This window comes from Schistocerca gregaria, chromosome 2 (assembly GCF_023897955.1).
Source record: "Schistocerca gregaria isolate iqSchGreg1 chromosome 2, iqSchGreg1.2, whole genome shotgun sequence".
In the NCBI taxonomy this organism is placed as follows: Eukaryota; Metazoa; Arthropoda; class Insecta; order Orthoptera; family Acrididae; genus Schistocerca; species Schistocerca gregaria.
The window spans coordinates 567,559,886-567,579,870 of NC_064921.1; the positions used below are offsets into that span (position 1 = coordinate 567,559,886).

The window sequence follows — 19,985 nt, forward strand, 5'->3', positions numbered from 1 at the left end:
GTGTTTTCTGCATGTTATCGTTTCTCGAGTACTTATACATTTATGAAATAATGTTCAATTCAGAAGTGACGAGAGAACATCAAACTGACAAACGTGTAGGGGTTTAACATTGTGTCGGATTTCAATGGCAAGGCTTAAGGAGATGATAGGAACATTTTTGATTCAATTATACTTTTAATAAATTCAGTAGATCAAACGAAGGAAATTCAGATATGATCTCAAGGGGGAGAATGTGGGCAAGAGAAATTAATTATAGAATGAATGATTTAGTTTAAATATCAAATTGAATTACTTGTCACAATCAATACATTACGTAGAAAAATTGTTGAGATCCGAAACAGATACTAAGAAGGTACAGTTTTTCAAAGAAAAAGAGGAAAATGAGAAAAGGTTCAAAAATGTAAATGGAAAGATATTATCAGGGGAAAGGGAAATAAAAAAAACAAATTACATACTTGAATGAAGTGTTTCAACAACAAATAACAGCACTCAGTAACAGTACAGAGACCCAGATAGATGCAGTGTCCAGTAAAGCAGAGGGTGACTGTGAATAAGGTTTAACTTTCAAATCACTGTAGAAATAACACCGCTGGTCAGAATGACGTCAAATTGCAACGGAATGTTATCGGAGAAAGGGGAAAACGTATGGCAGAAGAAAAATAGTTACGAAATGTAGCAACAGATGGCGATGTAAGCACCATCACTTAATAGTGGTCGACAACAAATGATAAACGAATCATACAACAATGCCTAAGATGCACATTTGACGTTAAACAAACTGTACTACTCAGTGTGCATGGATGTACAGGTATGATACTGTTAGTTACGTAATCACATCAACCGCGGTAAGGTCATGTCACATCGGATGGGGAAAATCGGTTTTTGTCCTGAAGCCAAAAACCGCTTAAAAAGCATAAGTCCAAATCAACCAAATCAAATCGGATTATTAATCTCCGAGTGACTGGCGCAAACCATGTTCAATATGCTGTCCATAGTTTTCTGCAACAAGTTGAAATCGAGAAATAGCTTGCTCCACAAATGATCGAAGTTTTTCCGGGGTCATGTTCAGAACGTGTTGCGCAATGCGTACCTTCAATGCAGCTAAGTTTGCAATCGGAACATTGAAACAACATCTTTCAGATACCCCACAGTCAGAAGTCACACGGATTACGATCAGGTGACCAGGACGGCCAGGTTGTAGGGAAATGGCGACTGCTAATTCTAGCATTTCCGAAATGGCGCTTCAGAAGGTGCTTAACTAGATTTGCAGTTTGCGGAGGTGCGCCAGCTTGCATAAAAATGGTCCCATACACACATCCACGCTGTTGGAGCGCTGGAATGACGTGGTTGCGCAAAAGACACTCATAGCACTTACCAGTGACGGTAGAGGTAACAGGACCGGTAGCACATGTCTCTTCAAAAAAAAATATGGCCCAATAATGATGCCATAAACCCGCACTATACACTGACCTTTTCAGGATGAATTGGTAGTGGTTGATTTACATGTGGATTTTCGAATGCCCATATCGACAATTCTGTGTATTGACATATGCTTTCAGATGGAAGTGGGCTTCGTCTGTCCACAAATTCTTCTCCGGCCAATCATTGTCCATTTCCATGCGAGCAAGAAATTCTAAAGCAAAAGTCTCTCTTGCTGGCAGGTCAACAGGAAGCAACTCATGCACATGGGTAATTTTGAATGGATAACAAAGAAGCATGTTTAGTAAGATTTTACGCACCGAACTACCGGGTATGTCCAATGTTCGGGCAATTCTCCATGCACTAGACGTTTACACACAGCCACTCGTCTCCTCCTGCATTACTGTGGCCACTGCTGTCGAATCAATTAGTTTCCTCCCTCTAGCAGGTTTCACACCACTAGAACCCGTATTTTCTGATTTCCGACTCATTTCCTCAAACCCACGGCAGTCATTGGACAAACGCCTTTTCTTCTAATCCTTTAGTGTCCGGAACTTCGCAGACCGACGCGTGCAGTCATCGGTCTCGCTTTACAGCTTTACAAGCAGAGCGGGAACCTGCATTGAGACAGTTATGGCGAATGTCGCAGACACGAAAGGAGGAAAAGCCTTGTAACCGGAGTGTTTATACCAACTTAGTGGGTTGTGTGCATGACAGGTGTTTTGATTTAAGTATCTTGACATATACAGAGTCATCTGTTGATCAATTTTCACACTATTTTTTTTCTTCTGCCACACGTGTCCCCGTTCTGTGACAATACTTCGTTGCAACTACGTGTCATTTCACCAGTGGTGTTGTTTCTACAGCGTTTTCAAAACTTAACTTGAATTATAACCGCCCTGTAGGTAAGATTAACAAAACCGTTACTCATAGCAATGTCTTGCCAACTGAAGATCTTGCTGATGTTACAAAATAATTGAATAATCTGCAGTAAACTGTCGGGCCATATTACTTAAGTAGTTGTAGTAATACAAGCTTGTGGGCAAACATACTCGTACCTATAAAATGTGTTTCAGGAGAGAGAAAAATACCATCTTGAAGATTTCATTCACCACTTTAGGGATAACTTTTCTCCTGGCGTATCAGATGACCAGAAAATCTAGTTCTGCAAAAGACGGATATACGTAGAATCTCTTGCACTGGGGAACCAAATTAGTGTGATGGAAATTAATCATGTTAAATCTGAAAAGCGTTTTCTTAACACGTTATGGTCTGAGGGCTAAGTAACCAAGAATTCGAAATGAATTCTTGGATGATCCTTGCTATAGATGAAACAAGAGAATCGTGAAGAAATTTTGTAACAGTCTGCTGAGATAACTGGCGCATTTAGAATGACCTTTAGGTTTCCTAATCGTGTTTCTCTGCATAGTGTTTTATGCCATTTCTTATTAGGGAGACAGTTGATATTTGCATAAAGAAATGTATAGTTGTTTGAAAGAAATTATTACTACTAAGTGACAGAATTTTACACCTAACTTTAACACGTGGGTAAACTTCTGGGGGTACTGACGTATAATCTAAGTAACTTGTTATCGATTATCTAAGCAAAGTCGATCACAGCACGTTGGAAAGAACTCTTTGATCCTAAACTAATATGATATTCCGTAAATTCTATTTTTGTTGTATATAATACATGTTTTTAACAACACATTATTGTTGATGTTTCTAAGAACAATACGAAGTTGCAGTTTGGTTGCTGATTCTGTATGTTCCAAGCAAAAATTCAGAAATTTTATTTTGTTGTCTCTAATAGTAATCCATATTTCGAATGTTGAAACCTGGTAATTCCATTACCTCATATTATGCTACCATACATTGAGGGTCTATGACAAGTAAAGATCACAATTATTGCTGATGTTTCTAAGAACAACACGAAGTTGCAGTTTGGTTGCTGATTCTGTATATTCCAAGCAAAAAGTCAGAAATTTTATTTTGATGTCTCTAATAGTAATCCATATTTCGAATGTTGAAACCTGATAATTCCATTACCTCATATTATACTACCATACATTGAGGGTCTATAACAAGTAAAGATCACAAAAAGAGAATACTTTTTGAAGGGGAACTATTTTTTTGCAAATTAAATTTATCAGATGGGGACAAAGAAGTGTGCTACGCCACATCAGCAGTCCAATTAAAATGTGTTTTCAAACATATGGGTCATTCAATTAATGTTAAGGGATGTAAGATAATGTTTTCATCAATAAATGAATCCCAACTACATCATGTGAATCAATACTAACAAAATATTTTGACATATTTGTCTCAATATTAAATTATCCGTAACATTGGAAATGTGGCAGTCACGCAAAATCTTAAACCAGTTTTGGATCATCACACCAAAAGCTTTAAAATAACGCACTGGAAACCACATTTGACAGTGGTTTAAATTTCGTAAATATTAATTAGTTTCATTTTGCTAAGATGGCAGAACTATTTGTGGAAGGAATAAGTTACATATTATTGCCACCACATTTTGATACATTTCGACTCATTTAATATGCAAAAGAGCAGTCTTTTCTGTATTGGAAGTATTATAACTTAAGATATTGCTTGGCGTGAGGCAGCCTAGTTCTATTATAAGGTAAATTGTAGATTTTTAAGAGGTCCTACGGGCACTTCAAGGTGGGACGACATTAGGGCAGGAGAAGGAGGAGGGGATTGGAGTTTAATGTCCCATCGACACTGGGTCGCCAGAGACGGAGCACTCGGACTTGGGGAGAATGGAAAAGGAAAGCGGTCTCGCCCTTTCGAAGGAACCATCTCAGCGTTTGCCTTGAACGATTTAGGGGACTCACGGGAAACCTAAATCAGAATGGCTTGATGTGGATTTGAACCGTCATCTTCCCGAACGCGACTCCAGCGTGGTAACCACTGCGCTATCCCGATCGAGAACATTGGGGCAGGTTGTGTGACCAACAGCTAGCGTATTTTTTGTGACTGTCTGCCAAAATTAAGTTGATAACACTGAAATAACATGGCTAATATTTGTAATTGTGGCTCCTGTTATTGTGATTTCTATTAACTGTTTCTGCGAATAAACCACGTATTCAGAACTAATGTGTCTACTTGTTTATTAATACATCTAACACAGCACATTTATCAAAGGAACTGCAATCACCTGGATTGTTCTATACTAAAAATAACTCATCCGTTATATGGATTTCTGACAATTTAACTCATGGTGACTGAGATTTTAACTGATGTCAGACATACGATTGTAGGTAATATTACAAGCCGGATAATCTCTTACGGAACAGAGACATGAAGATTTTAGTGGCCATCCATAGCTGAAAAGTTTTAGGGAATAAAAACATGTACCTCTACAACTGTAACAATTTGTTCGTTAACATATTATCTGTAAATGACAGCTGATTCTCCCTTTGCCATACGATTGCTCCAGCGCCATCTGGTATAACAGTAACTGATCACTCCATCGTTTCCTTGGACGTCTCTGACCTTTCTAATCGTGGTCACTTTTAAGAACACTTTTTATATCCTCCACTGGGGCGAATGGGTGTTTCCATTAGTCTCCAGACATCGAGAACTTCTCATTTATTAAAAATATATTTAATTTCCGCAGAATGGTCTTCATTCTGGGCACCCATAAAGTATTTTTCAGAAATCACATCTGGGATTGGATGCTGGACTAATCCTTTGCTGAGGAAGTCCAGGTCTCAATTGCTCTGCGTACAGCAGGCAATGACATTTCCTTGTTAAGTTTAATGCTAGTCTCTTAGAGTGCTTTTTTTCAGATAATTATGAGTTGTGCTGGACATATAGCATTTGAGCCTTAATGCATTTTCACGTTGATAACTAATATCACATTCGTGATATTTACGAAGAAGAATGTGGTCATTTCTTCTGTTTTTATGTGTAACTAGTTCTTTCCCATTGACAGCCAAGATTTTCTTGTCTATACTATTAGTACGTATTTGCTTTACAATTCATGTAATATATACATTACTTTGTCAGTCCAGTTTTATAGTTGTGGATGATCATCTCTTCAGTGAAGAATAATCAGTTATAATACATCTTTACTTGACGGCAGTTGTTGGAGCAGCTTCTCGATCTTTTCATCAGTAGACCGGAAAAGCTGTTCATCTGAGTAGATTCTAGAAATCCTCGGCCCCTGTTTACGCTCATAATTATAGTGCTGTACAGAGTATATTTTGCTCTGATGAGATCATGAGATTAACTGACAAACTTCAAAGCATTCGGTAGGAATTGGTGTTAACAGTTTTAATTTCTTCTTTAATCTACAAAGGTTATTCACTGAAATCTCAGTGTTCCTTTCTCATTTTCTCAAGATTAACGATGTGGTAAGCTTCTGTGTGCTTTCCCGTCATTTCCTATACGCGCTTGTATCTCCAGAGAGGTTTCTTTTCTCTTGGAATCGCTTTATTACCTTACTGTATTTCTTATAATTTGAATCAAGTATATTAACACAGTGGTAATTTCTAGAATGATTTCTTTTTTCTGTCCTTCTGTGATATTTGTTGAGCCATCTGTCCAATTTTTACAGTAGATGCATGTGTGTTTGCTATCCAGGGAGACCATCACAATTTGTTACACAGAAAAAAACTTAAGGACAAGCAAGGAAATGATTTATCCTGTCGCTATTGGTTACTCTTCTAATCGGACTTATATTTCGTTATTAGCTATGGCACTACAGTTTACAGATGAGTAGCGGTTTCCGATACATACCTACCAGAAACAAGATTCCCTCGCGTGAGTTGATACCAAAAATTATCGGAATTCTGTGGAACTTCCCGCTCTTGAGGAGCTCCAGTGGATCCTCAGTAAGGACAGCGCCTGGTGTACTCTCCGGCTCGATGGTGGGCAAGAACGCGAAGAGGTCCAGTTTCAACTTGTCCTGTGATTTTAAGGAATCAGATTAATACAGCTGGCATTCACAAAAAATTCTACAAGCCATTTCACTGATTAGTTTTCTGCGAAAACTAAGTTTTTGCTGAGAATAATGTACAAAGCATTTAAAAGAAAATCTCTATGTTAGAGAAACTGACTTCGTCCTTCTTTCTCTTCCATCACATAGTTTTGTCCACATTTCAAAATTTGCTTTTATTCCAATTTTAAATAACTACTCCAGATTTAAAAAAATCGCTAGGGATGCCTGATGGGAAGAACTGTCACATCCAATATATAGAGTTTCAGCTACACTAGCCGATGTATGAAAAAATAACTTTATAAATTTGGAGCTAAACGTTGGCACAAATGGTTTAATACCTTGCTCAGAAAGAATAAAATAGGTTGTTATTCATAAGTTTTTCAGATAATTTGATGTAGAAGGATAGGTAGCACTTTTTTCTTAACATTTTATTGTCATCTTTCCAGCGATTTTTCTTCGGGTGTGGCTAGATTCTTTACAGTGTGTATGACATAATGGTAACAAAAGGTATGATGTTGTGCTCCAGAAATATAGCTGACTGTGTAGAAAGTCATAATGCTTATGCTACTTAATTTAATTAAAAAATCTACCAAACACATAAAGAGTGAAAAGTAATTCACTTCCATGTCAGCTGCACAGGTGGGCGCCGCGGTTGCCGGTCCAACGCTCCGATGCGTTTGTTTGAGGCCTATGTGACCCCGAAAGGCTAACTGGACTGACTGCCACAGCTTTATGCTTCCATACTTATTTGATGGCAACTGAAGATGCAGCTCTAGGCTTCGAAACTCGTCGTGTCTTAATAAAGAAATTTCTGGCAAGTGAAGCGAATTTTTAGTCTATTAATATGTTCCTCAGTTCTCCTGGTCACATATTTGGTAGGTAGCTGTAGATGGAATATTGTTTTAATTTATTGACTTCCGGAAGGTGTCCATATAGCTACCTTAACACTGGAAACGTTATAATTCATTTGAAATTGCTTGATATTCAAGGGCTGGAGCCGGTTTCCTCCAATCAGAGCGCTCATCGTCACGCGCGAACCGTTCACCACTGCCAAACTGTCAGCACCATTGGTGTTCACCATGTCTAGCACTCTTTCTTGTTGTGTTTGGATCTCGACTCCTGGATCCGGCATTTTAATTTCGTATTTTATCGGCGCATGATAACCACTAAACACACACACATACACACACACACACACACACACACACACACACACACACACACACATACACACACACACACACACACACACACACACGATGCTAACGATACACACACGTTTCTTCCACAGCACTAATCAAACACTGCTCCATCCTTCCGCACTAGACGCGAATCAGCGCCACATGCAAATCTATTGTAATCAGTGAGGTCGGATTACATCAGAAAAGTTTCGCGCGACATTACGTGAATTCGAATTTTTGAAAGCTGCAATTCTTCTTTGCTACTTGGAATACCTGAGTCATAGTCATAAGAACCGTCTGTATTGCAGTGACGTAGCGCATTAACCTCTCGTGTAGAAGGTTGCAGTTTCGAAACTCGTGATGGAGAGCACAGTGCTTTTAATTTTTTAATCTTATCAAAAGAATTTCGTTATTATTGTCATTCAGTTTCAATTACTTGATTCAATTTTTTTAATTTTTCATTCTTTGTCATGTCATTTTCACTAATGTATTGACTTTTTTATTTGCCCCTTAATTTTCTTCCTATCATTCTTTCTTTTCAATTTGAATCTGTCAGTTTGGCCTATAATCTACAACCAGGTACCAACCAGGACTACTCATCGGTTGACAAAGCGGCAGTTCTGTGTAGCCATTGTGAGGACAGTTTCTGGTAACCAATGATAGCTCTTAGAGGTCACCTTTAATCGCTGTGAACAAAGCGCTCGTGATTGAGGGGGCAGTGGTTAGGTTATGGCATGAGTTTAAATTTAGGGCTACAATTAAGTCATTTTTCACTTAAAATCAGCTGTGAACAGAGCTTCTCGCATACTTCTCGGAATCCGCTCACAACACTGCTTTGTGTACCACATTAACAGCAAGTGAGAGACGTCAACTAGTAAGTAATTTTCATAGTACTGTAGATTACTGATTCCACTTTGTGACGTCGATAGATTGTAGACATTAGTTCAACTATTATGGTGGTCGAAGTTACGTAAGCTTAACAACGGACTGATGCTGAAATAAAACAGGTTCTATAATCACAGTATATTGAAACGAGTAGATAAGACATAACTACAACACAGGATACAAACAGGTAGTATGCTACACAATGTAAAATTGCCAAATCTAGAAACCTGTCTCTGTTAATAATAAGGGAATTAAAAGAAAAACGAATTACAAGATATTACAGAAATACACAAAACTACAGTAACTTAACAGACTTCAAGAAGAGTAAAATGACTTAAAGGATCGGAAGGAAATTGGAAATTATTTTTCGGCCGTCTTACTGAGATAGAGACAAATGGTTCAAATGGCTCTGAGCACTATGGGACTTAACATCTTAGGTCATCAGTCCCCTAGATCTTAGAACTACTTAAACCTAACTAACCTAAGGACATCACACAACACCCAGCCATCACTAGGCAGAGAAAATCCCTGACCCCGCCGGGAATCGAACCCGGGAATGCGGGCGCGGGAAGCGAGAACGTTACCGCACGACCACGAGCTGCGGACGCAGTCACTGTCCATTATACTCCAATTCGCTACTCCGAGATTCCCACAGGAGGTCGAACGTATTTGTGTATTCGCACCTTCTGGGATGTTCCAGGCCTTCGGGAGGGAGAGGGGGGGGGGGGGGGGTAATGTTATGGCCTGGGGAATGTTATCGTGGCATTCCCTGTGTGATGTTACTCTAGAAGGCACTGCGGATCAACGGATGTATACATCTCTTCTAGGGATCCAAGTACATTCCTAAATGCAGTTTGCTTTGCATCAGCTCGACGGGATGTACCAGCAGGATAACAGAACGTGTCACAGCTCGCAGTGCGCATGCGTGGTTCGAAGAGCACCAGGACAAGTTTGCCTTACTCCCCTGCACACCAAATTTCCTGCATTTAGACTCAATCGGGAACGTGTGGCACCTTCCCGAACGAGCTGTCCGTGTTTTGGATCTTCATCCGAGAAACCTAGAGCTGCTAGCTATCGCATGGCAGACCTAATGGTTTACATTACAATCTGTACTTTCTAGAACCTCACAGATTCTCTTCCTGTACGTCTACTAGTAGTCCGAAAAGCCAAAGTTGGTTCCTCAAGCTTTTGACAAGTAGTCACATTAATGTGATTGAACTGTGTGATTTCTAGAAAAATTTTTTAAAGATTGATGCCCATTGGCTAAATGATGTTGTTGTTGTTGTGGTCTTCAGTCCTGAGACTGGTTTGATGTAGCTCTCCGTGCTACTCTATCCTGTGCAAGCTTCTTCATCTCCCAGTACCTACTGCAGCCTACATCCTTCTGAATCTGCTTAGTGTATTCATCTATTGGTCTCCCTCTACGATTTTTACGCTCCACGCTGCTCACCAGTACTAAATTGGTGATCCCTTGATGCCTCAGAACATGTCCTACCAATCGATCCCTTCTCTTGGCAAGTTGTGCCACAAACTCCTCTTCTCCCCAATCCTATTCAATACCTCCTCATTAGTTATTTGATCTACCCGTTTAACCTTCAGCATTCTTCTGTAGCACCACATTTCAGAAGCTTCTATTCTCTTCTTGTCTAAACTAATTATCGTCCATGTTTCACTTCCATACATGGCTACACTCCATACAAATACTTTTAGAAACGATTTCCCGACACTTAAATCTATACTCGATGTTAACAAATTTTTCTTCTTCAGGAACGCTTTCCTTGCCATTGCCAGTCTACATTTTATATTCTCTCTACTTCGACCATCATCAGTTATTTTGTTCCCCAAATAGCAAAACTCCTTTACTACTATAAGTGTCTTATTTTCTAATCTAATCCCCTCAGCATCACCTGACTTAATTCGACTACATTCCATTATCCGCGTTTTGCCTTTGTTGATGTTCATCTTATATCCTCCGTTCAAGACACTGTCCATCCCGTTCAACTGCTCTTCCAAGTCCTTTGCTGTCTCTGACAGAATTACAATGCTACTAAATGGATTTGTAAAGGCAAAAACTGTAGAGGAAGACAGAGATTTGGATGCAACCAGAAAACTGAGATGATGCATTTCTGCTAAAATTACCTGGTTGTCGGCGAATAAGAGGGCATTCACTGTCTTATGACGACGTAACTAATTCCCATTAAGTACTTCCCTTTCATGCTCGAACCGTACCGTCGATGTACTAAATTAATAAGATTTTGGATTAAATTGTCTATTCATTTCTGTTCGATGTTATTAATTTCTGGTACTCTGAAATAATCGACATCTTACATTCAGTTGTGTACATTTCCTGACGTATGAGGTCGCTTCTAACACAATGAAGATGCTGCAGGAAGTTGTGTAGCAGTGGTTTCGGGACTGAATTTTTGTTTGCATAACTCAGGCTGAAATTATTGTCGCGTCTTCCCTACACTTGTAAATAGTTTTCATCGGCTGCTCAGCTTGGTTATAAAAAAACCAATACACGTTACAAAAATACCAATACACATCTCCTTCTTTTAACTTCGGCCATATGACCTTCTGGTAGAATGACGTTTTTGTCTACGACAGGTTAAAACCTATCCCTATTGTGATCAAATGAACCAAACGAAAACATTCCTCCCTCGAAATTATAGAAAGATTTTAGGCCGACGCTTCATAATGAAGAGTTAGAAAAGAACAAATGTAATTTCACGTTGACAAGCTCGCGGTCTATATATACAGACGAGGGAAGTCCAATTAGCACTGCAACAAACTTTTTTCTGAAAGTATGTTGGTTTTATTCAAGATTCCAACACAACACTCTTTTGGCTACAGCACCCTATTTACCAACATAACGTCCGTTCAATTCGGCGGCTTTACGCCACCTTACTGGGAGGATTTGTATTCCCACATGATGGCACTGCACTGGTCAGCATCAAAGCCAACGTTTTCCAGCATAAGTAATCTACATCACGTTCATGTACAGCTGCCCACGTAGTGCATCCCTGGGAAAAAAAAACAAATGAAAGTGGCAGGTGTGAGATATACATTTTTGACTACCCCAAGTGGACGAGGGTATCAGCATTACCAACAGAGATCTGCAGTTGTGCAGTGAAGTGTTTAATTCTGATCCATCGATCACGTCGGATGAGAGCGCCCGCATGTTCTAACATCGCAGGAGTCACAGCATTATGTGACCATATGGCACGTGGTAGGAAGGACACGTTCGCACTACATTGGTGCCACTCACTGTGCATTTGTTCGCTGTCAGATCTATGTAGACATTCTGCAAGCGCCTACGAATATCTGCGATATGCTGGTTTTTCGCCAAAAGAAACTGAGTGACAGTTCTCTGCTTGAAACGCTCCTCCGCTATAGATCTCATTTACAAGGCTATGTATAGCACCGCCACCTACCGTTACTTCATAAAACTATAGGAGTCAAAGTGAGAATATTCCACGGTGTCCCACAACCAATGCTGAATATTTGTCAACTCAAGTAGACGAGAAAAAATGTGGTCGTATGACTTATTGAATGCCCATCTTATACACTCCTGGAAATTGAAATAAGAACACCGTGAATTCATTGTCCCAGGAAGGGGAAACTTTATTGGCACATTCCTGGGGTCAGATACATCACATGATCACACTGACAGAACCACAGGCACATAGACACAGGCAACAGAGCATACACAATGTCGGCACTAGTACAGTGTATATACACCTTTCGCAGCAATGCAGGCTGCTATTCTCCCATGGAGACGATCGTAGAAATGCTGGATGTAGTCCTGTGCAACGGCTTGCCATGCCATTTCTACCTGGCGCCTCAGTTGGACCAGCGTTCGTGCTGGACGTGCTGACCGCGTGAGACGACGCTTCATCCAGTCCCAAACATGCTCAATGGGGGACAGATCCGGAGATCTTGCTGGCCAGGGTAGTTGACTTACACCTTCTAGAGCACGTTGGGTGGCACGGGATACATGCAGACGTGCATTGTCCTGTTGGATCAGCAAGTTCCCTTGCCGATCTAGGAATGGTAGAACGATGGGTTCGATGACGGTTTGGATGTACCGTGCACTATTCAGTGTCCCCTCGACGATCACCAGAGGTGTACAGCCAGTGTAAGAGATCGCTCCCCACACCATGATGCCGGGTGTTGGCCCTGTGTGCCTCGGTCGTATGCAGTCCTGATTGTGGCGCTCACCTGCACGGCGCCAAACACGCATACGACCATCATTGGCACCAAGGCAGAAGCGACTCTCATCGGTGAAGACGACACGTCTCCATTCGTCCCTCCATTCACGCCTGTCGCGACACCACTGGAGGCGGGCTGCACGATGTTGGGGCGTGAGCGGAAGACGGCCTAACGGTGTGCGGGACCGTAGCCCAGCTTCATGGAGACGGTTGCGAATGGTCCTCGCCGATACCCCAGGAGCAACAGTGTCCCTAATTTGCTGGGAAGTGGCGATGCGGTCCCCTACGGCACTGCGTATGATCCTACGGTCTTGGCGTGCATCCGTGCGTCGCTGCGGTCCGGTCCCAGGTCGACGGGCACGTGCACCCTCCGCCGACCACTGGCGACAACATCGATGTACTGTGGAGACCTCACGCCCCACGTGTTGAGCAATTCGGCGGTACGTCCACCCGGTCTCCCGCATGCCCACTATACGCCCTCGCTCAAAGTCCGTCAATTGCACATACGGTTCACGTCCACGCTGTCGGGCATGCTACCAGTGTTAAAGACTGCGATGGAGCTCCGTATGCCACGGCAAACTGGCTGACACTGACGGCGGCGGTGTACAAATGCTGCGCAGCTAGCGCCATTCGACGGCCAACACCGCGGTTCCTGGTGTGTCCGCTGTGCCGTGCGTGTGATCATTGCTTGTACAGCCCTCTCGCAGTGTCCGGAGTAAGTATGGTGGGTCTGACACACCGGTGTCAATGTCTTCTTTTTTCCATTTCCAGGAGTGTATTTAAATTCTGAAAATAATCAAAGTACGTGAGAAAATTAAAGAAAATTTATTAATTTTTAAATAATGACTCTCAACAAAATTTAAAAATTAAAAACAAGCAGAGAAGTCCAATTTTCTATGAAATGATTTTCCTAAAAATGAGAGATGAAACAGAGGAACATTTAATGCAGCTTTGAATTGTGCTGGAAATCATGTACAGCAAATATCCTCTAATTGTGTAAAATTCTAAAATTCTAAGGGAGCATTCGTCATTAAATCCTCGATTCGCTCCTCCTTTGGAGTACGTGATTTAGAGGACCATTCAGTATCATTCAAATGTTCGTCAAATATTTTCTCTAATCTATTTTATTTCTTAATTTTAGAGAAGTCGTTCCACAAAACATTTCACTATTGTTTTCCCAAAAAGTTATTTATTTTGTACTTAGACATTCATTGTAATTTGTATAACACATGTTTTCAATATAACCTTAAAGATAATGGTGTCGTAGTGATATTCGAAATGGGAAACTTTCACTTGCGTCGCTGGACGATTTGTCTTATGGGTGGTATTATCATATGCCTTCAGCTCAATTCGTCGACAGCAGACAAAAATCTAGTGTTGAATTTTTCTAACAGCCATCAGAAATGAAAACGGCCTTTTGAAAACTAGGTACCATTTAGCTGCAATGGAAGGTATTTCGATGCAGCAGTGTCACTTGCACTGTTACACTTTATCCTCATGTGCTGCTGTGTGGTTATTTGTTATAGGAGCTATTGGGAGTGTCGAAGAATACCTGGACACAGACTTGAATCCCATTCCTAAAGGATAAGGAAATGTAGACGTTTACAATTAAAAACATGATAACTGGCATAACTTTACATCGGACGGTTCGGAGACGGTGTGTTTTTCGCGCATTCGTGGACTTGCAATGATCAACCTCTTGTTCACACTGTTAGACGAGAGTATCATCAGTGTGACATAGAAATACTTTCCTCCATTACATTAACACGCAGTATACCACTTCTACATTCCAATACCTTTGTCTGACTCGTCACGTTTCTTCTTTCTCCTCACCTCTTGTGTAAAAGCCTCCTCCATGTTCTCTACAAGCTTCCTGGTTGGCTGATCTCTCATGAATGCCAGGAGATCCTCAGAGCTGTCTCCAGTGAAGCCAAGGAACTTGGCGAGCCGGAACGTCCTGTCTCGCAGCGATGAACACACAGACTCTCGTGACGTAGCTCCGCTCTGTAGGATGGCCCTGTGGAACAGACCTGTGAAAGAGAATCCGTCATTAGTGTCGCAACTGTCACCTGAAACTGACCACTACCAATACCTAACAGTACGCTTACAGGCCCGAAGAGACACGTTTCTTGAACTGTTGAAACATTTCTCAACCAATATTCGTCAAAAACCAACTCAAGGGTTCGTGACACACTCTAATTAGTACCACATCAGAATCTTCAAATTCTTCGGTCCATTGACAGTTTCATTAGTTTTCGGGCGTGTAGGCAGGTCCTCGTTAATTCTGATTCCTATTGCTTGTAATATCACCATTCTCAAACGTAATTCTGTCTCTTCGCTGTCTGGGATTCCTACTACTGAAAATCACCTGTGGAAGCTGGGATATAGCAGAAAAATAGCTTAACCAAAGCTTGAGGGTCATTCTTTTCATTATGAATCTTCGATCCTGCTGTGCAGCATGCTCTTTTAAGCAAATTTCTGGCACATGAAAGTGCACACCGGACTAGAATTCTTACCTGTACCTTTCCCATTCATTGATAATTACGAGACTTCGTGCAATCAATGTGCAACTCCGGGCCAAACAACTGCCCAAAGCTGTATATTTCACAATCACTTGAAACGGCAGGGTCATCTTCTGTATGGTTGTAAAGCATTTAGCTGTGATGATATAGGTAAACAGTTTCTTACCCTTGGTTGCTGGAGACAAGATGAGCAGATGGCAGGAAAAAGCACCGGCACTCTCACCAAATATCGTCACATTCTCAGGATCGCCTCCGAAGTGGGATATGTTGCTCCTGACCCACTTGAGAGCCAACACTTGGTCCTTAAGACCTGCGTTTCCGGGAATCACTTCGTCTCCAGTCGACAAGAAACCTGTGGCACAATTTATTCGCAAACATATCTATTTCAGTAAATTCTCCTCGCACACCTCTTGTTTCTAGAGTTATTTATAAGAAATGAAAAAAAAACAGCTTGCTCCAAATTTCCTCTATACTTAAATTGTTAGGGACAAACAGAACGATGTATGTAAACCGTCATTTTCCCATGAGTTGTAACAGCGGAACATTTGTTTCCTTATTTTGTTACCTGCAGATATGACATTTCTGTGTCTTTAAAATATTTAATTGTATTACTATATATATATATATATATATATATGCATTTATGTCGATATACAATTGGTGTGTTTTGTAAATACTATTGGTATTTTTACGCTGGGTCTTGCCTAGGGAAAACTATGCTGTCGAACGAATACATCGGCAGGTCGTGTGGAGAACCAAAGTGTTTATGATCTTTGGTAGTGTGAACTCAGCCGCGTGGAGCACGGGCAGAGGAGAGTCAGGCTGGAGTAGGGCGGTGAAGCAGGTCTGTTGAGTGACGCTCCCGCGAGTTGCCGCGCTTTCGGGGTTTGGCAGCAAGTAATTGCGCTCGACTTGCTATGATAGTTTCTGACATGGTGCCGCTGACAGGAAGCATTAGCTGGTGCACATCAAGAGCTCGTTTCGCCTGGTGACAGCATCGATAAGAAGGCGCGCCAACATCCAGCTTCTGCAACAGCGACAGCTGGCAATGAGTGACTGTCGCCACCTCCTCGACCGACGACTTTAAACCTTCAATCAACCAATAAGGAAGACTGGAAGCACGTAAAGTTTTAGAACTGTATGGCAGACCTCATCTCAGCAGCAACTTAGCATGAACCTTTGTTGCTCATTGTCCCAATTCCAGTACCAAGCAGGGTCCCTTCCTTTTCCGGAATGAATCCGAGTGTCGTTGAATTTCGTAGTGCTTCAGAAACAAAGTTCACTATTGACTTCAGTCAATAAACTAACTTTCAGTTTTCCGGTTTTATTAATTCTTTTACTAAATTATGTCAGTGTAGCGAAATTTATTACTTCTGACAAACATTCAGTTTTCACACAACACGTGTCAACCTTCAGTTGCCACACCTTTAGTGCTAATTATATGTGCATTAATCTTTCATTTTCAGTAATTATAATAGTTGTCCATAGAACTGGCGACTGTAATTCTCCCAAAATCTGAAATATCTAATTAACGCCAATTAATTTTAATGTAACACCGCACATTTACTTTCTTTATTAATTTTACCATGTTCTCAAAATTAATTTTCACCAATTTCATTTGCATTTTTCCTTTTATTTAGATGTAACCCTTTCCTCCTTCTTTACCTACATATTAACTTCGGCGACGATTGCTTTTTCCCAAATTTCCATTAGGTGCACCCGGTTTAATTTACACTGTCATCAAGGTCGATAAGGGGGGGGGGGGGGAGGGTACAGAGTGCAAAGAATATTCATAACACTGTTCACAGATTGGATTGCATATGTAAGATCTTTTTATTTTGGCCTGTTCACGGCGCGGGGGAACCTCCCAAAACTCTTCGTCCCTAAAATCTGTAGGTGTTACGTCCTTCGACACGTTATAATCAAAAAACTTTCTTTCGTCAGTCTCCATGCACTAGGGACTTTCGAGCTCCCTCTTCGTGTATCTAAATAATATTTCAAAATGAAATTCTGTCACCAGAAAGTTGGAATATTTGCGTGATTGCCGCACGGAACCCGAAATAGTCTGGGAACTCTACAAGAAGCTTCCAGATGATACAAAACGCTACGTAGGAAGCAATTACAGGAAAATCAATGATTTCCGGAAAGAGTTGAGGACGAGGACAATTGGGGCAATAATCGCGACAGTGGTAGAGGCCGTGGTAACAACAACGGATACCACAACAACCACAACAACGAGAACCATGGGAGTAATGCAAGCCGCAACCATGGCAGCAATAACAATAACGGTTCGGACTGTACGAGGGTCAGTCAAAAAGTAATGCCTCCTATTTTTTTTTCTACGTGTAATTGTCAGGAAATTTAAATGCAATTACATAGGTTGAAAACCACAACATTGAGGATCATTTTGTCATTTTTCAATGTAATCTCCGCCCATCTCTACAGTTTTGGTCCATCTTTGAACAAGGGCATGTATCCCAGCACGGTAAAAATCACGGCTCTGCTTCCTAAGCCATTGACGCACGGATGTTTTGACGGCCTCCTCATCTTCAAAATGAATCCCACGATGAGCTTCTTTTAGTGGCCCGAACAGATGGAAGTCTGATGGTGCCAGGTCAGGGCTGTATGGGGGATGAGGCAAAACGTCCCATCCAATTTTGACAATCTCGTCAGAGGTGTGACGACTGGTGTGTGGTCTTGCATTGTCATGCAAAAGAAGAACATCTGCCATTGATTTTGTTGGGCGAACTCGCTGAAGACGTGCTTTAAGTTTTTTGAGGGTTGTGACGTATTGAACAGAATTTATTGTGCATCCCTGCTCCAAAAAATCAACCAGAATCACACCCTCTGTATCCCAGAAAACTGTTGCCATAACTTTCCCTGCCAATCGCACAGTTTTGTTCTTCCTCGGCGAGCTTGTGTGACGCCACTCCATTGACTGCCTCTTTGATTCGGGTTCAAAAAAATGCACCCATGTTTCGTCCCCGGTCACAATTTTTTTCAGAAACTCATCTCCCTCCAAACGGAAGCGCTGCAAGTGTTGGGAGGCTATTGTTTTCCTTGCCTCTTTATTCTGATCGGTTAACATTCTTGGAACCCAACGTGCACAAACTTTTGAGTACCCCAATTGTTTAATAATCGTGATCACACTGCCTTTAATAAGAGAAATAATGCGACACACTTCATCTGCAGTCACCCGACTGTCACCACAAATGATGTCATCAACTTGCTGAATGTTGTGTGGAGTCACTGCACTCACCGGCCTGCCGCTCCGCTTTTCGTCAGTCAACGGTGTTTGCCCTTCAGCTTCCTTACAACGACGAACCCATCGTCTAACAGTGCTGACATCCACTGTCACAACACCATACACCTTCTTCAGTCTTTCATGAATGCGTATGGGCGTTTCACCTTCTGCATTCAAGAATTCAATCACACAACGCTGTCTCAAACGAACATCGATGTCGGCCATCTTACAAACTTCTGCTGTGCTGCCACCTGTTGACACAGAAAGTTATTACTGCAGTGGATTGCAGAAGAAGGTTTGAGGAATGGCGCCAAATTCAAATTTTTCACTTAACTTAATTTTTTTAAGCAGAAAAAAATGGGAGGCATTACTTTTTGACCGACCCTCGTAATAACAATCGGTACAATGCATATAATAACAGGAATGACGGAAACGAGTATCATACTAACGTTATACGGGATTCACAGAGTAGTAATAACGCCAGAGGGTGTGATAAGCCGCCTCTGTAGCATCCGGGGGGCAGGTCTGCTGGGACGAGACAGGGAAACCATTAGCCGCGCCGGTGAGGGGTCGACCGGGCGTGGAGAAATTTTGGCGGCCCAATAACAGGAGAGAGCCCAGGTGTCGTCGTTATAAAAATTCCGTATGTAATAATCAACGGCGGGAGAGCGTGCCAGTGTTAAGAGAAAGGAGTGCGCCCGCAAGTAGTAGATCAGCTGTAGACACGGCAGTAGAAAATACATTCACTGTCAGTGAGAATAATTTAAGTAGTGTTCCGGAAATCGATTATAAAGTGGCAGCTGTAACACCCACAGCGGAACAGAATGATTCGCAATTGTTGAGAGACGATGAGATGTCGGATAACACCTCCGTCAGCGAGCGAGGGGATGCAGAGAGGGATGAGGTGTGGTCAAGGCAGTTCGGTCGCTTATGCGACGAACTAAGAGATTATAGGGGCCTGTACGGGAGAAGTGTTTATGGGGAGCGCTGGTAGGATTTGCCGCGTCTCGTCCCGCAGGAAGATAGTGTTTGTGAAGGGACAAAAAGTTCTGGCCTTAACCGGCAGACTTTATCAGAAATAGTTGATGTTAATGGGGAGCGAGAGCAAGCTTCGTCGTGTTTCGTACCGCAGGAGCTGGATGGTGAAGTAGTAAGCGACAGACCTTACCGAAAGTTATAATTGTAGAAGTAGCCGACCCATCCGACGCAAACCTCCAGTTTAAACATTGCGAGGGTATTAAGGAGAAAGATTACGAAAATTTTAGCGATAGCCCGACACGATTGGTAGAAAAGCACGTAGATTACAGCGTGTATGAGGTAAGAGATAACGTTATACGGTCGGACGGTAGCAGTGTGGGTTTGCGCAGATCCAGAGGAAGTAATTCCAGATACTACTGGGCACATTCCTCCAGGTAGATTGGCAGATGAGATCAATCTGGCCTAAGAGGAATCAACGAAGGTGACGATGAGTGAAGTGATAGCGAAGCAACTCTTACTAGTTGACGAGTTACAGGAAAAGGTTTCGGTATTGGGGGCGAAGCAACAGATTACGCC

General features: G+C 41.7%; 1 protein-coding gene across 1 annotated transcript in view; it reads right to left on the reverse strand.

Moving 5' to 3' along the window:
- Positions 1-19,985, reverse strand: part of LOC126336235 (juvenile hormone esterase-like) — an 80,667-nt gene that overhangs the window by 17,982 nt on the left and 42,700 nt on the right. Inside the window, exons 4-6 of the mRNA XM_049999725.1 lie at positions 15,354-15,539; positions 14,499-14,695; positions 6,187-6,355 (exon numbers count right to left, since the gene is read on the reverse strand). Coding sequence (XP_049855682.1) covers positions 6,187-6,355; positions 14,499-14,695; positions 15,354-15,539 — 552 coding nt within the window. The remainder of the gene's footprint in view (positions 1-6,186; positions 6,356-14,498; positions 14,696-15,353; positions 15,540-19,985) is intronic.